Source organism: Rattus norvegicus, chromosome 1, assembly GCF_021556685.1.
Source record: "Rattus norvegicus strain SHRSP/BbbUtx chromosome 1, alternate assembly SHRSP_T2T, whole genome shotgun sequence".
Classification (NCBI taxonomy): domain Eukaryota; kingdom Metazoa; phylum Chordata; class Mammalia; order Rodentia; family Muridae; genus Rattus; species Rattus norvegicus.
This window is the reverse complement of record NC_141534.1, coordinates 168,660,398-168,683,585: the sequence shown is the minus strand read 5'-3', so window position 1 is coordinate 168,683,585 and position 23,188 is coordinate 168,660,398. Positions and strand designations below refer to the sequence as shown.

Here is a 23,188-nt window from a genome sequence, read left to right as displayed (position 1 = left end):
TTATACTGCTGACGTCTGGGGCAGAGCCACAGGCTGCAGGAGGCAGCAGCTTTTGCTCATGAACTAAAACCACAGCATCTTCAAACATGCTAATCACATGTCGGCTTCCATCTAACAACATTGGAGGGGGCTGAGGAAAGGGCACACAATGCTCACACATCTGGCTAACTCAGTTAGAAGGCCAATCAATCTTGATGGGCTGTCTATAAAACAGTACTCCACCCCAAAGGGCAGAGTGACCAGATGTTTACGCGTCTGTTGACCAATCCTGGTTGAATGTCCATAGCAGCAAAGAGGAGTTATCAAGACAAGGCTTCCATTCATAAGTCTGTCCCCGAAGTTCACTCTAGACTTCTGCTTGTATTAGCAGTTAGGGCAATGGCTGAAGCTGATTGTGGGGCTCACAGCCGTTATCTTAGCACTGTGAGACTGAGGCAGGACTGAACCCACCTGTGTTTGACAACAATACATTGTCTCAAACAAACAAACAAACACCCCCCCCCCAAAAAAAACCTCAAGAACAAAAAAACAAAAGCCAAAACCAAAACCAAAAAGCAGTGAGTGAGTTTCTAGATTAAGGCACATCCACAGATTTCTATTCTGCACTTTAGAAAGACAGGAGCCCTTATTCATAGTTGACTTTGCAAACAACTGCAGGAACATCTGCATGATTTTCCTAACTACTCACCAGTATAAAGAGTCACAAATGTGTCTAATACAGTATCAAATGTTCTAAGCCTCCCATCAAGACTGAAGGAATTACTCATCATCCTCATAAAGCTGCTGCACTTTCCCAACACAGAGGTTGCTGCCAACAACTCTTCAGTTTGTGCTCCTTCCTTTACCTCCAGCAGTTGTCAGCTGACTATTTTACAAATAAATACAGGAGCACAGAGGGAGAGGAGGAGACAGGGCAGACACCAGCAAGACCACTGTGAAGGAGCTCCTTGCCTGGGCTAGATTATTTTTCTCAAAAGTGCTTTTCTCTCATGAGTTCTGAGGACTTTACCAAGTCCTGGGGGGCATCTCCAGGACGAGACAGAGACCTAGGATAAGGGAAGCACCAAGGATCTATGGGGGTGACCTTAGCTATGATTCACTGCATTGTAGATATGGAACCTGAAGAGGCCACCTCCAGTAGCCAGGCAGGGATCCCAGTGGAGCAGTAGAGACATCAACCCACCCACAAAATTTTCAACTCAAAATTTATCCTGTCTACAAGAAATGCAGGTATGGGGGATAGAGCAGAGTTGAGGGAGTTGGCCAACCAATAACCAGCCCAACTTGAGACCCATCCCAAGGGCAAGCACCAATCCCTACACTATTAATGATACCCTGCTGTGATTGCTATGCTATGTTATGCTATGCTATGTCAACTAGTCTGGGCCCTTGGGACTCTCAGAGACTGACCCACCAACCAAAGAGCAAACATGGGCTGGACCTAGGCCTTCCTGCTCATATATAGTAGATGTGCAGCTTGGTATTCATGTGGGTCCTGAACAAGTGGATCAGGGGCTGTCCCTAAAGCTATTTAAAGATGTACGTGGGATATGTTCTCCTAGCTCAGCTGCCTTGTCTGGTCTCAGTGGGAGAGGAAGCGCCTAGCCTCCCACAGACTTGAAGTGCCAGGGTTGGGGGTGGGGGAATACTTAGAGGGGTCCCCGCCACAGCTCAGAGGATTAGATGGAGGAGGATAGAAGGGGAGGGAGGATGGAGAAGGATTGTGAGAGTGGGTTAACTGGGAAGGGGGCAGCAAGTAGGATGCAAAGTGAACAAGTTAAAAATTAATTAATTAAAAAATCTAAAAGACAGTAGGGTATTTTGGTGTCTATCTATGATCCCAGCACTCAGAAGGCTGAGGCAGGTGAATTACTGAGTTTGAAGCTAATCTGAGCTACACATCGAGTACCAGGCCAACTGGTACAGCATGGCAAGAAATGGCCAAGCTATGAACAGATAATTCCCAAAAGAAGATCAAAATCATTCTTAAATATATGAAATGATGTTCAAATCCATTTGTCTTTTAAAAAGAAGATTTATTTATTATGTATAGAGTTTTGCCTACTTGCGGAAGAGGGCATCGGATCTCATTACAGATGGTTGTGAGCCACCATCTGGGTGCTGGGAATTGAACTCAGGACCTTTGGGAGAGCAGCCAGTGCTCTTAACCGCTGAGTCATCTCTCCAGCCCCCTCAAATCCATTTGTAAAATAAGAGAACCAAACTAAAACTCTAAGTAACATAGATACTATTTCCCTTCTGTGACTGACAAAATTCCCAGAGTTTTCCAGGGGCTAGAAGCACACTCTCATCTAGGATAATGGGGGTGTGAGGCAGCATAAGTTCTTTGGAGGAAAAATATCCAGTACATAACCAAAGGACCCATGTATCTGTCCTCCTCCACAGGCCTGCTATTTACAGGACATTACAACAGAAACCAAGGCCGTAATAACAAAATGTAAACAGGTCGTATACAGTTACATTGTTTATGATTACAAAATATTCAAAAACTTTCATGTTTATGTGTAGGCCAGGAATAGAATACTGTGCAGCTATAAAAAGAGGGAAGGTAAATCTATATGAAATGTTTCCTGGGATCATACAGTATCAGTTCTTACATAGGAAGTGAGGCAAAATAAGAAAACATGAGCTGGGGAAAGGGCATTATTGGTGAGGCAGCTGCCTTGCAAGCATGGGAACCTGAGTTTGATCCCTGGGACCCTTGTGAAAATGCCCAGTGTGGGAGCATGTGCTGGTGGTCTTAGTGATGGGGTGCAGGTTGGGATAGAGGAGGCTTGTTGATCAGTCAGTCTAGCCTAATTGCTGGGCTTCAGGTCATTGAGAAATCCTCTTTCAAGGGAGGTGGATGGCTTTTGATGAACGAACACCCAAAGTGATCCTCCGATTCCATGTGTAAGAATACAGGAAAAACCCCACATATGCACCTGCACACACACCACATATGCACATGTGAGTACACACATACACAAACCAACCAACCAGACAGACAACCCCCCCCACCCCCTCTATTTCCTAAGTACTGGAATCACAACTTTTACTATCATGCCTGGGTTGCTGTGGTGCTGAGGATTGAATCCAAGATCTTATGAATGCTGGGTGAGCACTCTATCAATTAAACTACGTCCCCAGCCTCCCTTTCACAGTTTTGAATTTTAGATGCAAGCTAATGCTCTACATATTTAAATTGCAAACTTGTGCCAATAGGTTAGGTAGGGAGGAAAAACCCTACAATGGAAACCAAACTGAACTGTCAACCTACTGCATTTCAAGTGAGTAACAAATACGCCAAAGGGGAGAACATGAACTTACACGGTTTATGAGCTCAGTACATGCAAAGACAACATGTGTGGATCACACATCTCTGAAGGAGTCAACTGAAACACGACTCACTGATGTTCTTAGGATTTCCATACTATGCATGTGTACAAGCAAACACTCAATTCTGGTAGACATGTATGCTCTTAAGCTAAGGTGTAGCTAACTGGGCCGAGGAGATGCTGTCTGTAAAAAATTGCCCAGGTAAGCAAGAGGACTTCAGTTTAGATTCCCAGACCCCATGTAAAAGTGGAGCACAGGGGCACATTTGGAACCCCAGTGCTGGGGGACAGAGATGAGGAGATTCCTTTAGCTTGGTGGCCTGTCAGTCTAGGCAATCAGTGAGTTCCCAGTTCAACAAGAGGTCCTGTTTCAAAGCAGTCAGGTAGCCAATGATTGTGGAGAACAAACACTGATGTCTACCTCTGGCCTAAACACACACACACACACACACACACACACACACACACACACACACACACACACACACACACAAACAGAGAGAGAGAGAAAGAGAGAGAGAGACAGAGAGACAGACAGACACACACACACAGACACAACACCCTTCTCAACACCCCAACAGAAACATGAAAATGTTGGCTGACAACAGAAAGTACAGAAAGTGTATCCAGCCCTTCTTCCTCCTTGCTGCCTGTAAGGTAGCTGCCATTTCCTCTGTGGAGTCATGGCTATCCTCTAACCTCTGGTACAGAACAAGATCATTAAAAAAAAAACCAAAAAACAAAAAACAAAACCCAAAAAACAAACAAACAAAAACCCCAAAACAAACAAACAACAAATTAAAAAAACAGAAACAGAAAAACAAAAACCCAACCCACAAAACTTTATGTGGCACTAGCTTGGATGTGTCACTGGGGATGTACTCTGAGTTTCAGCGAGCCCAAGCTGTTCCCAGTGAGGCGACTGTCTTGTGCTTACAGATGGAGATGTGAGCTCTCAGCCACTGCTCCGGAGCACCACACCTGCATTTCTGCTCCCATGCTCCCTACCATGGTGGCCATGGATTCTAACCTGCAACCACGAGCTCCAAATCCAACATCTTGTCTTATAAATGCCCTGGTCACACACAGTCCTTGACTGCAGCACTGGACAGGTAACTAAGGCACTGGCCGTGATGTCAGAGCTGACTGGGCTGCTGCAGAGCAGCAGATCCTCCTGGCCCATCCCCTGCTTCTTCCTAGAACTGCACTGCCCTAGGAGAAAGAGCAGTGCAGCTGGCCATTAATGCCACTGACCCCAACACCAGGCTGCGCCACAGTGAAAGGGAGAGACGGGGCAGGCATGTTTTATTCTTTTTAGTAAAACCACAAAAACTGCAAAAGGAAAAGGAGTACTAAATTTCAGTCTCCAAGACAAGTGTTCACTAGAAAGTCCTAGCACTTCAAGAATGCCAAGGCAGAAACGAGGTGGGCACAAGATAAGTCTCAACTATTCCAGAAATGAGAAAATGCTAGGAGAATAAAAGGAAACATGGTGGGGCTTCTAATGCCAGCACTCAGGGGGCACAAGCAGGTGGATCTCTGAGTTGAAGGGCAGCCTGGTCTACAGATGGAGTTCCAGAATAACCAGGGCTACATAGAGAAACCCTGTCATGAAAAACGAAACCAAGGGGCTGGAGAGATGGCTCAGAGGTTAAGAGCACTGACTGCTCTTCCAAAGGTTCTGAGTTCAATTCCCAACAATCACATGGTGGCTCACAACCATCTGTAATGGGATCTGATGCCCTATTCTGGTGTGTGTCTGAAGTTAGCTACACTGTACTCATAACATAAAAAGAGTAAGTAATAAAAAACCAAAAACTCCCAAACCCCCCAAAACTTCCTCTGAACTCCGCCCCTTGGGGGAGGTTAAAAAAGTAAGCAAGAAAGAGATATAAGAACCAAAGACAATTGTAGCACTAATATAATTGAGGATGGAAATGAATTGCAAGCCAACAGTATGCATCATAGATAGATATATGCATGCTACAGAACACCACATGCCAACTGGTCACGGTGGGATAAGTGTTAGGGCTAGAAAACCTGGAAAACATTCACCTTTGCAAATGTTTCATTAAGACTGGTTTTGGCAAGGGGGCATCGGATTCAAGGAGAAAGTCTGATAAACCAGGTGTTTACTTGGGATCGTCTCCGATGATTACTTGGAAGGAGGTTTAAAAAAAAAAATCAGAGAACGGACAAAAATTGTGGTTAAAGTTGGGGTGGGAGTAAGACTTTTTTACTGAAAACTTTTTAAGTTATGCTATGTGTCAATATTAACTGTTCAAAAAACAAGAATACAAAGGCATGCATCAAATATTTCTGAGTGTGTTCTAGGCAGAGCATGCCCACAAAGATGTTCACAAATCTCGGGAGCCTGTGAGTATGTCCTGGAGACAACGACACACAATCAAGGCTACTTATCAGCGGACTCTGAGATTCCTCGGGTTATTCAGGTTGGCCCAACATAACCACAGGGTCTTTATAAAGGGAGAAGGAAGGGAGAAGAACATCAGGAAATGAAACAGGAAAGAGACTTGACTGCTCACTGCTTGCTGTGAAGATGGGTGCTGCTGCAAGGCATGGAATGAAGACCTCTAGAAACTGGACAAGGTGAAAGAAGAGATGCTTTACCGTCGTCTCCAAAGTGAAACATTCTCTGAAAACACCATGGTTTTACCCTAGTGAGACACATTTCGGACTTGTCCCCTAAGCTGCATGGTGACACATTCTTGTGGGGTCTGTCTCACTGTACTAACTGCTAACAGAAGCCATAAGGAGGATCATAAGAAAAGTCATGGGGTCTACCTCTGAGGAGGACCAGAAGTGTGGGCAGGGACCTCTCTTTGCCATGTATCCCCCATTGATACCCTCCTCTCCTAAAGCACTGCATGAAACTTTATATTGTATCTTTTAAAAATAATTATTTACACATACACACACACATACGCGAATACATGCACACATACATGCAGCCCCTCCCCCAATAACTTAAAAGTTATTCTGACTACAAAATTATCCTGTTTGTTTCATCCCAAAGGCCTTCCTAACTCGTCTCCTTAACAGTCCCGTGGGTGGTCGTTCCTATATCTCTGCATAGCACGCAGGTTCAGGGATCAATTTGTTTCCACCTCACAGAGTAGCTTTGTTCTTTCCCTTCGCCTGCTGGAATTCTGTGGGGCCTGGGCCTGCAGTTCCACCTAATCCTCATCGCCTGCTATAAGGCTAGTGTGGGTCTTCTACCTGTGACCAATTACCAGGAAGGAAGACAAGAGAGGAGCCTACACCTCATCTTTTATTCTCTATATTGCCTGTGCCCACTGAGAAATTTAGTTGACAAACCCTTATTGTCATATGCTAAGAGCAGTGTGAGATGCCCAGTACCTTACTCTGCCTTCTGAGAATGTGTTTCAGTGGGAATATTGAGTTCTGAATAAGGGCAGTAAGAAAATTAGACAGGATGTTTTAGAAGCACACAGAGAAGCCTAGAGAGGAGATGGTAGTGATCAGTTGCAGAAGAAGTTAGTAGTTGCTAAATACATCTGAAAATTTAGATTTGCTCTTGAGTAAATCACAAGGCAACTGTTCATTCAATGTCACAAAACATCATAATGGAAGGTTTGGGTATCACAGGCTAACTTATTATAGGATGGGTAAACTGACAGGGAAGGACTCAGGTCAGATAGGGTCAGTGTCAGAATGATGCAAGTGTCAGACCCCAATGCCCAGTCAGCACTTCCTACCACTCAGGAATCCATTAGTTCAAATGGGGGGGGGGTGTCTCTGAAGGGTTTCTTAACAGCAAGCTCTCTTCTGTTATAATAAAAAGAATTTATTTCAACATGCAATCCAAAAAGGAGTGTATGGTTCAAACCCACAGAGAGAACATCCTTGTTGAGTCCTTCCCAAGACAGCTAGGCTTCTCTTTAGAGAGAAGGGCACAGGAAGGCTAGAATCAAACTCCTTTCGTGGGGAAGGACTATTGGTTCTGGCTCATCTCCAGTCTGACCTTTTGCTGTATTATACTGTAGGCCCTGACCTTCAGTTTGATACCCTCCCTTCCTAAAGCAGAGTCCCTTTCCGGTCTAAGATACGTGTCTGGTGGAGGGGTCTGAATAAGTTGGCAAAGGACAGCTGGCCTTGGAGTTGAGCCCTATCCAGGTACAGTGCAGGTGGAATACAGAATGACCTGCCTAGCCAATGCTGACCTCTCCTTCACCCAAGGGAGCCTGGGTTTCCAGGCTGCTACTGTTGGCGGTGATGAGCTCATGCCGGATGCCAGCCAGGCTCATCTGAGGACTGCTTGGAGCCCATTAAAGTCTTGATGAAATGCATGTGCCTGGATGGCAGGTGTTCTGGAGAGCATAGTGACCGTCTCTGGTCTCTCTTCAGCCACTCACAGATTACACAGGCATAGGGGTACAGAAGTACCTCATCCTGGGGATGAGCAAGGGAAGCGTCATTCTGAGCTGGTTGAGTGCTGAGCATAGATCTCCGCATCATGGCGGGCCTATATCACACCTGATCCAAGGTATGGATTGTAATGACAATACCACATAACTGGTTCTCAACCCATGGGTCTCAACCCCCCTGAGAATCCCATACCAGATATCCTGCAATCAGGTATTTACATTATGATTCATAACAGCAGCAAAATTAAACTTAGAAAGTAGCAACAAAATAATTTTATGGTGTATGTGTGGGGTCACCACAGTATGAGGAATTGTATTAAAGGGTTGCAAGCATTAGGAAGGTTGAGAACATTCCTACTTCCCAGCATCTCTGGATCCAAGGTACCTATGGGAGATGGGTGGCCATCTCCCTCCACAGGCTGTTTTAAGCTACATGATGGGTTAGTATCTACATTTTAGATGCTGGCAAAAATGGATTTGCTCAGAAGACTTCCTCAGCTCCCCTGGACTAGATTAGGTTTCCATTAGCCTCTCATAGTACCTTCTTCTCTTCTGTAATTGTACTTACATTATTAGCCAATAACTTAGTAATTATTTGTCTGATGTTTCTACTCTGAGATACTTGAAGCTTTGCAAGGGATGGGGTATGCAATAAATATTTGTTAAGATAATAAGACGAGGGGCTAGAGAGATGGCTCACTGGCTGCTCTTCCAGGACCTGGGTTCTGTTCCCAGCACCCTATGACAGCTCTCAACCATCTGTAACTTCAGTTCCAGAGGATCTGATAATCTCATACCAATGTACATAAAATTAAATATTAAAAAAGATAATAAGACTAAATGAATCAAAATATCATTAAGAATTAAGAGAATGTTTACAGGTAAATTTTTACTACCATTCTTTAAAAAATAACTATTTATATGTATGTGTCACACATATACAGTGACTGCAGAGGTCAGAAGAGGATGCTGGGTACCCTGGCGCTAGAGTCATAGGTAGTTGTAGGCAGCCCAGACTGGGTGTGGAAGAGCTCAGCTCTCCAAGAGCAGCAGGTGCTCATAGGCCATCTCTCCAGGCTCTCAACAGCACTCTTTCCCTGATGGCCCATCTCATCTGATTCCAGTTCTCTTGGCTTTCTGACTTGCATCCAAGCAACCAGCCACCCATTCAAGGTAGTATTTTTCAGTCTGAAATGGCATAGAATATTCTTTTCTTTTTCAACAGCTTTACTCAAATATAATTTATATGCCATGAAGTTTACCATTTCATGTATACAATCTCATGCTCTTTAGCATACAGATAGTACTGTACAGCCATCATCACAATCTACTTCAGAACATTTCCACGCAAACCTTGTGCCCGTTGGCAATCTCCTCTCAGTACTTCCCTTAGATATCTGCTTGCATTAAGCAAAAAAGAAACTTTCTTGTCATCGACGTGGTCTCTTCATTGTTAGAGGAAGAAGTGATGCCAGAGAGGCGCTGTGATTACAAAGAGGAAAGCGGCAGGGCGGGGCAGGGCACAGTTCCCGATGCCTGCAGCCTCTGGCCACCCAGCCATGCATTACGACTGTATGTGTCCTCAACTGTATACTGAGGGCAGATGCTGTCTTATCTTCTGTTCATCTGTCGTCTCTGTCTGCCCAAAGGACCAGTACAGCAGTGATGCGTACTGTGGAGCTTGTGAACCAGTGCCAGTTAGTGAGTCTCACTATCTGTCCTCTATGAGACATTTTCGTAGTGACTTGCAGGTCATTTTATGTTTATGGAAACTAGTACAAATTTGGGCATGTAAATGGCATTTCCTTTGAAAATATCTCCTTTTCTAGTATTTCATTCTGACTGCACTTAAGAAAGAATTATTATTTCTCAGGCAAATTTTGGCTAAAATCTAGTATAGAAGATATTGGTCTGTGGTAAATTGACGACTCAAACAGATAGTGAGAGATGCACTGCCTTACTGCAAGAGCCTCCTCCTCCTCCTTCCTGCTTCCCGAGTCTCTCACACAGCTCCTTTTCCTGGGTTTACATCAGTGGGGTCCCTGGGGCTTTTCAGCTGTACTACCTTCCACCGACAATGTGCAGCCTTAGCCAACCCCAAGAGACTGACCACCTCCAATCTTCCTGTTGCAACCTAGCCATGCTGACAGGCCGTGAGGCTCCCATGTCGGTCAGTACTTTATGAGTCACCTTCCACATCCTCACTATGGACTGTCCTTCTAGGAGCAGTAACACAGTGGTACTGGAACAACATGTACTAGGGTGGCTTGGGATGGTCCCTGAGAAGGGACATTTAAGTTAACACCTAAATGATGGGGTGGCCATCTTTGGAGAGAGGGGCAGAGTTGCCGTTTTTTTCTGAGAGACAACCAGGGCCAGTGTTTGTGAAGAGGGCGAAAAGGGGGAGCTGCTCTGCAGGGGTGTGATGCTGCAGAAGTCTAGGTGATAAGGCTCTGATAAGAAGTCTGGCCTGTGCTGTTGCTTCAATACTGAGGTGAAAGGCTTTAAGTAGGAAACTTTTTTGTTTGTTTGTTTGTTTTTGTTATTTGAGACATGGTTTCTCTGTGTAATACCCCTGGCTGTCCCAGAATTTGCTCTGTAATCAGGTTGGCCTCAAACTCAAATCCTCCTGCCTGTCTCCTGAGTGCGCCACTGCCACCACCGTCAGCTGGGACATTCCCTTTGACTGTTATTGGTGAAAGGCTTGAGAAGACCAGGCGTGAGTGAGAGAGCATTCTTCTGAGGGCAGTCCAGAAGAGGTATGTCCATGAAGTAAAAGAGAATAATTGAAGGATGATTTAGGTTTTAGGATCTGACAATTGGGGAGACGCTGGTGCCACTGAGGGTAACAGTTGAGGTTCGGCAAACAAGGGAAGCTGAGGAAGCAGAGTGAGGGGTGTGATCCTTTCCTTGGGATCTTAGTCATTAAGACCATGCAGGAAATGGGGTGAGCTACTATGGGGCTGTTGGTTGCTGTTGTTTCTGAATGCATGAGGTGAAGGTACATTTTCAAACTTATAAGAATGAGCATCTATGGCAGGAGAAAGTAATGCAGGAGAGAAAAGCTGCAGTGGGGGAGGGGAAGCAGAGTCCTTGAGAAAGTGGGAGGAAAGAGGAACCAGAGCCCCTATGGCTGGTCTAAGGAACAGCTTTCATTGTTGGAGACAGGAAGGGGTCATTCTGGGAAGAGCACAGTGAGGGCAGACAGGTAGAGAGACACAGCAGCAATGAGGAAGTTACCTTCCAACTACAGAGCATCTTCTTGGTGAAATGTGAGAACAGCTTGGGAGTAGGCAAAGGAAGGGCTTAGAGATCTGAGGGGTGGAAAAAGTCTGAGAAGCTGTCTTGGTCTAGAATAAGAAAATGATCTTATTCATGAAGTTCAGTGCCTGTGGCTTGGCACCATGGTGTGAGATTTATGGTCATGCACATGGAGCGAGGTCAGGTACCATACACGGGACTCACAGAGAAAAATGCAGAAGTGCAGGAGAACGCAGTTCAGTCCAGTTCAAGGTAAGGACCCTGCACAACTACACAGTAGAACACCATGGAAGTCCTGTGTCCTCTTCCAGTCACTCCTAGTGTCCTAGAGCTTAGCCACTACTCTGACTTCTTATGCCACTGACTAGTTTTGCCTCTCTGAACTCTAAGCAGTGGCACACTGCTAAGGCATATGACTCAAGCATGTTGACAGAGCATAAGTTCATTCACTCCCACTGTTAAAAAAATCCCACAATTTATTCACTTATTGCAGAAGCAGATCAACATTTTATCAGTGTAAATATCTCCTGCACCAAGTTTTCCTTACCTTATCATTAGAGACTCAAAAAAGTTCTGTTTTGTGACAGGTTCTCTTTTGGTTCTCTTCCCCCCCCCCCCGGAGCTGGGGACCGAACCCAGGGTCTTGCGCTTCCTAGGCAAGCGCTCTACTACTGAGCTAAATCCCCAACCCCTTGTGACAGGTTCTCATCTCAGACTGGCTTTGAACTCATGCTGGCCTCAAACTTAGTATTTTATTGCCTCGGGCTGTGATTACTGGTGTGTCTCACTAGACTTTTATTCTTTTTTTTGAGGCAGGGTCTCATATAGCTCAGGCTAGCCTCAAACTCTGGATCCTCCTGCCTCTGCCTCCTAAATGCTGGGATGACAGGTGTTTTACAACATGTAGCTTAAGATATTTTCTGTGATCCCAATATCACATCAGAGTTATTATTAAATGTCTCAGTTTCTTGTAAAATATGAGTCCCTGGGCCTAGGCTGGCGGCTGTGACAGGAGAGGTGCTCAGCAGTGTGATGGCTAATCTTCACTGTCTCCTTGATTAGGCTAAAAAGCCCCAGAAAAGGGCTAAAGCATCCAGAGATGTGCTACTGACTGTAAGTTTCCAAAGAGGATTTAGCTAAGTAGGGGAGTGGGCAGGGATGGATGGACAGATGGACAACACAACACCCATTCTGAATGTGGGTAATACCATCATATATGCTGGGGACCTGGAAGGAATAAAAGAGGGTGGGGGAGAGAATGCCAGCTCTCTCGTCTCCTGTCTCCTCTCCTTCCTCATGTTGCTCTCTACACCTTCCCCACCATAATGATCTAACACCTCTGAAACTGTGAGCAAAACGACTCCCCTCTCTCTATTTATACTGGGTACTGTCACAGCAATAAAAAGTTTGACTACTACAGCAAATGTCTGATAAATGACAGAAGGGACTTGCTCAGAGGCTATACAGGACACCAGGGCTGGATGAGGTTCTTGACTTCACTTCAGTAGCTGCTCTATTTTGTAAGAATGAGAAAGGGTTTGTACAAAGGAGAATTTGTGGCCAGAGCCAGAACTCCTGGTCCTTCTTTGTGCTGCTGGGTGTGAAGTTTCATCAGAGAGCAGACAGCCCCAGGCAAAGAAAGCTGACGGCACAACATCTGCCAGTATAGACAGATGGACAGACAGTGAAGTGGAACAAGAAACGGAACACTAAGTTTTGGTCCTAATGATGGGCAATAACAGGCTGCTGCAGGGAGGATGGTAGCACTGGGCAGGCTCTTTGCCTCAGGCGGACAGCAGGAATTCAGGAGCTCAATGGATGTTAACTCAGGTTAACACTGATAATCAGCCAGACACTCAGAGAAGGGGTCAAAGAGGAACCTTGAAAGTAGGAAGGAAAGGCTGAGGAGGGGGATTGGATTTCAAAAGGGCCAAGTGTTACTGAGGTAAGGAGCACCGGTGATGAAACAGGAAGCAGCAGCGGGAAGGAGAGATACAGAAGTGCTCAGGTGGGAGGCAGCAGGATGCTCAGAGTGGGCAGGTCAGGAAGATCCGTTAATACTTACAAACACGCACTCAGCAGGGTGCCATCGTGAAGCTAAGGAGGGGGATGAAAGGAGGGGTGTGCCATCCACCTTAGTGGATGTGATGTCACACTCGGGCCAGGAAAGATGCACAGCAGGAAGGTGGCCCAGGAACTGGGGGTTGGCTGGTAGAAGGAGGCCTGCCAGCCTGAGAAGGCCTCAGTGGGGCACAAATGGCAGAAAGAATTGCAGGAACAGAGGGGCAGCACTGGAAACACTGGGTGGGTGCTAGAGGCTGGCAGGAAGCGAGTGTCAGGCTGATAAAAAAATGATTTTATCACCTCTCCCTAGAGTGGCATTTACCTTGTACTATTTTAGATGCCTCAGAGAAAAGTGAGTTCCTTATATACAATGGATGCCTTGGGGCTTTAGAGTTTATTTCTCCGAAGGAACTGAGTCAAAAACCCCACTATGATTAGAGGCATGTTTTAGGCAGACAGAGATGTTCATGGGAGCACATTCCTGAGAGGAGACAGAGTTAGTGCAGCTTAACAGCCCTGGGTTACTCTCATAAGGCAGCTGCAGCCACCCCGCCCTCACCCCTGCCCTGTTCTTTCTAGTCACTGTGTCCACCTGTCCTCCGTGTTTTCATGTACTTGCAAAGTCAAGTATGAAAGTAGAGGCTTCCTGCTCTAAGCCAACAGCAGAGGCGGCAGCGGCAGCAGCAGCGGCGGCGGCAGCAAGGATGAGCATACATGGTCAGTATACTGCCTATACTACAGGACTGACACCAGTTAATTCAAACTTCTACAAGAGAATGAAAGTCTTCCTATTAGTTTTCCTGGAAAAGGGGGATTATCCATTCACCCAGCAGTCTTTCTGTAATTTATTCCACCTCCTTGCCCACCAGTGACAAGAGAGCACTTCCTCCTTCATGTCCAGAGAGCCCCTTCTTCATCCTCCTGTGGGAACGCCCGCCCCATTGCCATGGCCTGTTTGCATATCTGTCAGCATAATAGTCTCAGGGTCAGAGACAGTGTGCCTGGTCCTTAAGATGTCTTGAGGCTTATGATCTCAGAGATATGAAATAGTTTAACATAAGGATATAAGAGAGACATGTTTTAAAGTCTGTCTCCAAAGCTTGTACCTTTTCAGTTATGGTCAGTGGTATGCTCTGGGCCAACAATGTACACATTTATAGGAGGAAGAACCCGAATGGGGGACAAGCAGGAAACACTTCCCATGGGAGGGAGGTCTCTGAGTGTATGTGGGTGACAAGTAAGCAAATTATACCAACCCTCTAGGCAGCATGGGGATGTTGAAGGCAGAGACAGAGTTTAAGAGAAATGGAGTTAAAGCTGCCAGCATTAGAGTGTGATTTCTGTATGTAAGTCATAATGATAACTGCTAATGAGGAAAGCATGTTTGTCCTTCAGTTTGAATCTGAGACCGCACCTAGGCACATAAATCATTTACATATATACATGTGGTGAAAGGAGAAGTGAGACTGAGGGTGTGACTCAACTAGAGGACAGCAGGAGAGGGAAGGTGGGGCACTGGGGACTATGATCAAAGCACAGAAAACTACAATTAAATGCAATTAACACGCCCCAATAAAGAAAAACAGAAAAGGAACTACTTGTCACAGAGCATTTAATATGTGTCTGCCAGGCAGTTTTACATCTATTATTAATCTCCACTTACTCCTGTGAAGGAATCATGTGACAAATAAACAATGAAGACAGAGTTAGGATCATCTGTCCAAGGCAACCTGGTTAGCTAATGGGAGACTGGGATTCCAACCCTGGTTAGCTGATTCTGAAGCCTGGCCTGCACTCTTTTCTATTACTCCATGCTGCCTCCTAAAGGCTGAAGGGTGTCCACATCTTCAGCTTGATGCTATTGCCTGAGCCTCTTTACGACTCAAATAGAGATCATCAAGGCTGTTCCCTCTATCCCTCACCATAAACCCAGGAATCTAAACCTCTGTGGACTTTGTGAGCAGACAGTTTTTGTGCCTAGGCCTGCCTTGGGTGTTGCTACGGCAAAGCTGGTGGCCAGAACACTCTGATAAAGCTGATGGGCAAAAAGACAGACCCTTTGGAAAAGGTCAGCAGAGGTCAAAGACTTTGGAAATGTTACTGACAACAGCCCCTAGGACAAGAGAGCGGGATCCTGCCTCTCGGTTGGCTGGTCACATACACTAGTAGACTAAGGGAGGTCAAGAAGGGGAGAGGGGTCAGAAGTTGGCAGGCCTGCAGGCCCTGAGTGACAGCAACTTGTTCAGGTCTAGAAGGGAGAAATAAGTGGGCTGATGGTTTTGGCCCTCGAGGCTGGGAAACTAGGGTAGTGGTATAAATGGATGACTATTAAAAAGGCAGGTGGGAGAAACGCAAAGGTGGGGGCTTAGGGCATCCGTTCCAGTCACCGGACAGGAAAGCAAGTCCCTGGAACAGCTCAAAGGGCTAACCTTGGCCTGGGGGCCTGGGGGTGGAGGGAATCTCATAAAAGACCCTCACTTCTTCATTTTAAAGGTGTTCGATCTGGAAGAGGAGTGTGGAGGGCTTCTTGTAGAGTGAACTCTGGTAGCTAGGGGAAGAAGGGATATGAGCCAGGAGAAAGTGACTAGGCATACTGATTTTAAGGCACGGCAGAGAGAAACCCCACATACACGCTCTGATGCTCCAAATGTCTTGCCAGAGAGCTTTCCAAAGGTCGGAGTTGGAAGCAGTCTGCTTGGGGGTGGTGCTGAAGTCTCTGCTTCTGGGGGCACTGAGTCCTTGTTCTAAAAGTTCCAGTCACCCCAGGTGTAGTCGCCTCGCCACAGGGCACTTGAGAGCACAGACAAGGTCCAGTTAGAAACCAGTATGCCTATGGCTGACAGGAGGTAACAAGACTGGGTTCCTGGAAGTGTCCCCAGCCCAAGGACATCACATATGCTGGAAAGTAACTGGGATGGCTGGCCTGGAAGGCAAAGGCTGCAGGACAGAACAAATTTCACAGGCTGATGTTGGGAAAGTCAGCTGGTAGAAGTTACACACTGATCACAGCTTCTTAAAAAGGCGTTCCCATCGGTCATTGTGAAGCAAAGTGGGACACCCAAGCAAAGACTGGGACGCCTCAGTTTTTGACAGAACCCAAGGGAATGGCCACCAATCTTGGAGAGATAAGACAATCATTTGGGTGATGCAGAGGGCCTGAAAAGAACCATCTAGTCCTTTCAGACCCCATGGAGAATGAGCCGTACCCAGAGGAACCTAGGCTCCAGCCCCAAGAATGGGTCCCCAGCCTTGTAGAAGCAGTGGCCAATGAATAAAGAGATGGTCTTCCACTATCATCTCAGGGTCTGGGTCTCCCACATGCTGGCTTTTAGAAGTTGATAGGGATAAGGAGAACTAAGAAGGAAAAGGCTGCCTGAAGGTGTCTGGCAGTGAACTGAGCGCCAGACTTAGATAGGACCAGTCTGTAATGACGCTGACACTCCTGAAGGGAGGACATTCATCAGTCAGCAAGGGTTTATAGAATATTTACTATGTGCCAAGAACCATGCGGGTATGGGGGATACGAAGTTCGTCAGTGTGGTTTGCAGTCTCAGAGGCCGGTCAGATGAGAAGCCTCCTACTTTGTTACTGTTGATTTTGGTTTCTTTTGTTTTGTTGGAGACAGGGTCTGAGTTATAAAGCTCAGGTTGGCCTGGAATTCACTCTGAAGTTCAGGCTGTCCTCAAACTTAACTTCCTCATGTCCCAGCCACCTGAGTACAAGTACAGATGTGAGTGAACAGGACACCATGGCTCAGAATAGTGGCGAGGCGTAAATGACATTGCAGCAGGGCCGAGACCCAGGAGAACAAATCTGTAGCAGGGGTCAGCAGGCTTGACAGGACTTCCCTTGCTCCCCCGATCCTATTCTGGAGGTCACAGGAGGAAAAGAACACTCTTGGGAAGGGCCACCAATCAAGAAAACTCACACTGGGGCTGAAGAAATGGCTAAGCAATTTAGGGAACTTCCTGTTCCTCCAGAGGACTCAAGTTCAGTTCCTGACAACTGTGATGCTTCTATAACTAGAGCTCTAGAAAGACTCGATGCCTCTCACCTCCAAGGACACCTGCACTCACTCAGCTGGACATATCTACTTCACCGAATAATTTTTAAAAATGTTGAAAACAAACCTTCACAGTTTACTGCAGAGTAAATTTACACCCCCCCCCCCCCCACCGGGTCAAGAACATACACCAACCACCAGAGGACAAATCACACATTGACACATTGGGAAACAGATCACTCTTTTAGCTCAAGGAAAGTAATGGTGCTACAAGTGTGGCTGGAGCACTCTCCTGCCAGTCTCCCCCTCTCCCCCCACAGTTCTCACCTCCACCCAGTAGTTCCTTGACGATGCTGTAGTCGTCGGCCAGGACAGCATAGTGCAGGGCTGTGCAGCCTTTGAAACTTGCACGGTGGTTTAGTCGGTTGTTGAAGTCATCCTCTCGAGTGACTAGGACTGAGGAACAAAAAAACCCAACCCTCCATTAGTAACACATCAGTCTGTGCATGCTCAGGGTTCCCCCTCTACTTCCCTTACCCACCTCCTTTTAGTGTGTGTGTGTGTGTGTGTGTGTGTGTGTATTGACAGGGCCTCACTATGAAGATCAGGCTGGCTCAGAACTAGCAGAGATAAGCCTGACTCTACCTCTCAGTGCTGGGATTAAAGTGTGTTCCACCACATTTAGTTCTTTTTGCTCCAACCCCCCCCCCCCCCCCACTTTCCTCTGAGACAGAGTCTCACCATGTAGGCCAGACTAGCCTTGAACTCACAGATCCAACCACTCTGTCTCTAACCTAGTATTGGCATTAAAGGCCATTGCCACTGTGCCACTGTACTGGTCTTCTTTGATCTTTTAGGACAAAAGACCAGCTATGGCTGGACTTTAACTGGCAGTAATCCTCCTGCCTCTACCTCCCATGTGCAGGGATTCCAGGTGTGAGCCACTATGTCCAGTCTCACTTACTTTCTTTTGATTTTTTTAAAATGTTTTTGAGATCAGGTTTTTTTTCTATATACTTCAGGCTGGTTAAACTTACAGTAGCCTGTTTGCTTCAACTGCCTGGCTCTTCACCATTTTAATTTATGTATGTAATTCTAAACATTAAGTAGCACCTACACCATGTGTCTGGCCATCTAGGCTGGGCAAGAGGAGGTAAAACAGTGTGGTTTGCTTCATGAGCACTGGCCAACATGTAGGAGCCATTCTGGGGACTTGAACTGAATCGGTGTGGTGTCTGACCTAATCTGACAAAAGAGCAGATAATGCGCAGATGTTCAGTGTGTGCAGATAAAGTCTGTGTTGGGGTGTGTTAGGATGACACAGAGCCGGGGGCAGGTGAGCTGAGCTCAAAAGGAAAAGGTTCACAGAACACTGGGTAACTCAAAGAATGAGGAGTCTAGTGAGGAGGTGGAGGTGGGAAGTAGACTAGAGCAGTGGGGTTGGGGCCAGAGGCTTATCTGTGCAAAAGCCACATACCTCTGCTGTTGACAATTTGGCATGTGACTTAAGGCTTAAGATCTGATTTATAAAACTACAGAAGAGTACGAAGAAGAAAAAGGAGCCAATGAATACCTCAGCAACCTAAGAACACATTTAACATTTCAGTCTAGCTCTTCAGAGATTGCATTGGGCCTGTGTGTGCATTCCCTACAAAGTTGGAATTTATTGTATCTGTAATTTGCTTTTTGGTGGCCCCGAGGATTGTACCTGTTGTTGAACACATCTTTGTGCATGAGAGACAGAATTCTACCACTGAGCTCCCTCCCAGTTCCTGCAATCTGAATTTTGTTCCCCCCCAAGACATGGTTTTTTTGTGTAGCTCTGGCTGTCCTGGAACTTGCCTTGCCCACCTCTCTCCCTGAGTGCTGGACTAACAGCGTGCACCACCACTGCCCAGTGTCATTAATTTTTTTCACTCTTAAAAACATTTTCAGAAGGTAAGGATAGACAAACCCTGTAAATCCTCAGGCTTGCTTCAGTCCTCCTACTCATGTTCCTCTCTTTCCTCTCTTCTAGTTCATTATAAAACAAGCAAACAAGCAGGCAGAAAACAAACCTGAGGTTGTTAGCACTGTTCAAACCTTCTAGGTTGGTGGACAGATGCACATCTGCTTACCAGACAGGTCCTGGATTATGCTGTTGCCAGACACTTTTAGACTGGCTAATAAACTAGAAGGTTCTACACCTCTGAGGCATGCCCTGAGAGGAAAGGCCCCACAGAGTAAACAGATCCTAGTCTGCTTTTGTGATGAGGTTTCAATTTTTTCTAATGTTCACTCTTGAACTCAATTTGTTGGGGGCAGAATCTAGGACCTAAGTCCTACCTCCCTATGTCTTGTCTCTCCTGTCCTGGTACTAACCCTGTAAAGGGAAGCTCTTTCAGCCTCTTGAGGTACAAAAGAATGTGGGCAAAGCAAGGTGTGACCTTGCCTAGACAGAAGCATAAGGCAGGTAATTCCTAAGTGTTTTCTGAGTGTCTTCCTGAGTGTTTTCTGAATGAGCTGATAGCATTCCCTCTCCTATAGACACTATATAAATAAAGTTCTAAAAGCCAGAAGGCTGTTCAGTAGTCATAATCCAGTCCTACTTTTTAAGAAGAGAATAATATGAAAGCTCAGCTCACTTGGCTAGTTAAGTGGTTGTGTAAGAAGCGTGGGAGGCTGAGGTGGAAGGACTGCTAGAGCCTAGTCAGACTCACCTCAGCACCAGGGTGAATTCTTGCTCTTTGTGCCAATAAAAGAACAAAGCACAGAGAAAGCAGAGTGGGGATGTTGTGGTGCCAGCCCTAGCTTTTTGTATTCTCTTCTTTTCTTTCTCAGACAATGCTGTAGGACATTCAGTGGAACCTAGCTATACCATATGACAGCCTGAGGTCACAGCCAGCATCCTAACAAGCTTGCCTGCGTGGAAGCATTTCAAACCTCTGGCCAAAATGAAGATGGCAGAGCTCAGAGCTGGAGACCAGACCACAATGCTTGCCCTTGAGTGTAATGTGACCTCCTCTTGGGTATCCAGAACAGTAAGAAAATTTCTGAGTAGCAAAAATTAGATGGACCTCTAGGCACATCTGAGGGGGCAGTATTTAGAATAGCCTAGCCTCTGGGCACACCAAGCTAATTATGTATATTAGCCTGGGCACATTTGAGGGGTACCGGGATTAGCCTGGCCTCTGGGCACATATGAGGGGGCTTATCTAGACTAGCATAGCCTATGGGTGCATGTGATGGTATCTGTATTTTCCCTTTACAAGCCCTTTAAGAACTCAGTGACCAACCTTTAGTCACAGTCATGATAGTCACTCACTTGGTTATACCCCACACTGGGAACTGTATCTTTAGTCCACTGCAAATTAGGAGAAGGAAATAAGGCTGGGAAAGACAATTCAGAGTCAAGCAGATTGATCACAATCAAACGCTAGCCAGGCAGGGAGGGAAAGGAACAGGACAATGAAAAGCTGAAAAGGATTCTAAGCACAGCACCTCAAAAGGCCCTAAGGGCATCTCTGAACTGCCACACAGGACATTAACTGCTGGATGTAATGATAAACTGGAAGAAAAGTGATAGTTGGCTCAAGAAAGCAAGAAGGGTGTAATCCATTTTACAGAGGAAGACTATCATTCATTCAACAAACAAGTGTAATGAGCACCAGCCCACATGGTAGATGTAATAATGAATGAATAGGGCCATTTCCAACTTTAAGAATTAACTGTCTGATCCAAGAATCAAACCAATACTGTGTTTTCACAAGTGTGCTGGCAAGGCTACGCATACAAGGTGCTTACCACAAAAAGCAAGTGATTTCAAGGAACACAGAGGGGGCTATGTGAGGAAAATGTCAGCTCATACCATAGTGAGGACCAGTACCATAGCCCAGTGACAAGCACTGTTCATGAAGCATCCTGCTCACTGAGGTCTCACCTCTTTTTCTGAAAATACAGTTGTACCAGCCAGAATGCCGCCCTCATCCTTTACTGGTCACTTGGCTGGCTAGTTCTTTTTTGGCCTTGAACAAAGAGTCACTTTGTCCAGTGATCCTTCCTGCACCTGAGGTAGGTATTTGCTCCAGAGGGCTCCTCTAGCATCTCCTCCCTCTCAAAGACATTCCACCGCAGTCATGTGCGCCTGTGCCTGGGCTTTCCTACCAGGCAGAGTCACTGTTTTCTTCATAGGTAGCGAGTGAGTCCAGAGCTCAGCACAGCCCGGTCCCAAGCTGACAAATTAGCAAGTAGACATAAACTGAGTGCCTCTTTTATGAATAGCAAGAATCTAAAATACTAAAAAAATTAAAACTTTTTTTCCCCAAAATCTTTTCCAATGCCGACACCTTTCTGATTTTGGTTGGGACTGGTGACAGGAGCAGAGGCAGGAGGATTACAAGTATGAAGCTATCCTGAGTTATACAGAAGACTTTGTCTCAAAAAAAAGTTCCTGATTTTGGGGCATTTAGAGTTCATATTTTTGGATTAAAGATGCTCAACCAATAACACCTATATACAAACATTCCAAATTCCACACAAACTCCTAAATCTGAGATCCTTTTGGTGTCAAGCATTCTGGATAGGTATGTTCAACATCTCACCCAGATAAAGTCCAGATATTGGTTTGTGGAAACCAATAATAACATCTACAAACAAATATTTAGTGAAGGCAGCAGAGAGTGGCTAGCAATTGAGCAAGCTCTGGAGCCAGACCACTTATGTTTGAACCCTAAATTTACCACTAAGGTTCACACCATCTGCTTGACCTCTCTGTGCCGACGAATGTGTAATGGAAAGAACAGGAACATCTTGGTGAGCGGGTTTGGTAACACATCTTATACGCACCTTGTCTTGGTGTCAGCCATTATCTTTTTTACCTAGTCTCTCACAAAGGCCCTGCCTCACAAAGGCACAGGCAGGTATGAGGTAACAACCACCTGTTCCATGTACACGGAACCAGCAGGGTCTGGTTAGAGCCCCGCAATGATGGTGCTCTCCAGAGTCCATAAGGACTTTCATTTCAGAACTTCTCTGGGGGCTATAAGTTTAAGTTCCCATTTCATAGGGGACTCTGTTCAGAAGGGTGACATTTGGTGTCTATTCCATGCTTGGCGTGAAGCTTTCTCTACAGTGCCCACTGTTAGCAACCTGTGGTCACCACAGGTTCATATTTGAAAGCGAGGTCCCAAGCATCTAACAAGCTAGCCTGGGTGGAAGCACTTCACACCTTTAGTCAAAACGAAGACGGAAGAACAACTTTGGGAAGGATTAGGAGGTGAGGCCTTTTTGGAGAAGATGTGACACTGAGTACGGGCTTTGAGGTTTTAAAAGCCCATACCTGGCTCAATCTCTTTATCTCTACCTCCAACTTAGGGTAAAATGTGAGCTCTCAGCTACTTCTCCAGTGCCAAGCCTGCCTGTCTGCTCTCATCATGCTTCTTGCCATGGGCTTAACCCCTGGAACTGTAACCAAGTTCCAATGGAAAAAAATGTTTTTGCCTTTGTTATGGTGTTTCTTCATAATAGCAGAGGAGTAACTAAGTCACAGCCTCACTGCTAAGTGCTAAAAAGATCCGCTCCTGAGACCCATACTCTTCTCAAGCCATAAAAGATGGACGGAGGTGGAACGGGGGAGAAGAAAAGGGACTACATGGCCCCAGTCCTCTGCCCAGGAGTAAGTAAGTTCATCAAGGGAGATGTCCAAGCCTGTCTCACTAGCGGGCCACCAAAGTGGTCTTCTGAGGCAGGCTGGCCTTTATCCAGTGAACTATCTCCTTCTCAACAAACGTATCTTCCCACTTGTGCACAGGAGTGGCAGGCTTTTCTTCCAGAGAAGCTTTTCCTGTCTCTGCAGAAGGAAGTCCCATACCCGTCTGCCTACAGTGGGAGTGACAGCCACTACTCTGCTCACTTCGGCCCCACCTCACCTGTGAAAGTTAGTACATTTATGCCTAAGTGGTCCACAGTCAGGCCAGGGCCACAGCAGCAGAATCTCCATGGCCTTCATGAAGCTCTGACCACGTACTTGCCCCACACAAACAAACAGCCCTGCTTCCCATGTTGAGAAATATTTGAGGTGAAGATGTCACAAAGTCTGCCTGCCACCTTAGCTCTGTCACGTACTAATTTCTATG

The 23,188-nt window shown here is 46.0% G+C and overlaps 1 protein-coding gene across 6 annotated transcripts in view; it reads right to left on the bottom strand.

Moving 5' to 3' along the window:
- Clpb (ClpB family mitochondrial disaggregase) overlaps positions 1-23,188 on the bottom strand; it is a 122,585-nt gene that overhangs the window by 47,607 nt on the left and 51,790 nt on the right. For all 6 annotated transcript variants that reach the window (XR_015639221.1, XR_015639227.1, XM_087587223.1 and 3 more), the window contains 1 exon segment: positions 17,403-17,531. Coding sequence is in view for 4 of the 6 variants with exons in the window: in XM_087587223.1 (XP_087443349.1) it covers positions 17,403-17,531 (129 nt within the window). In the remaining 2 variants the exon portion in view is untranslated.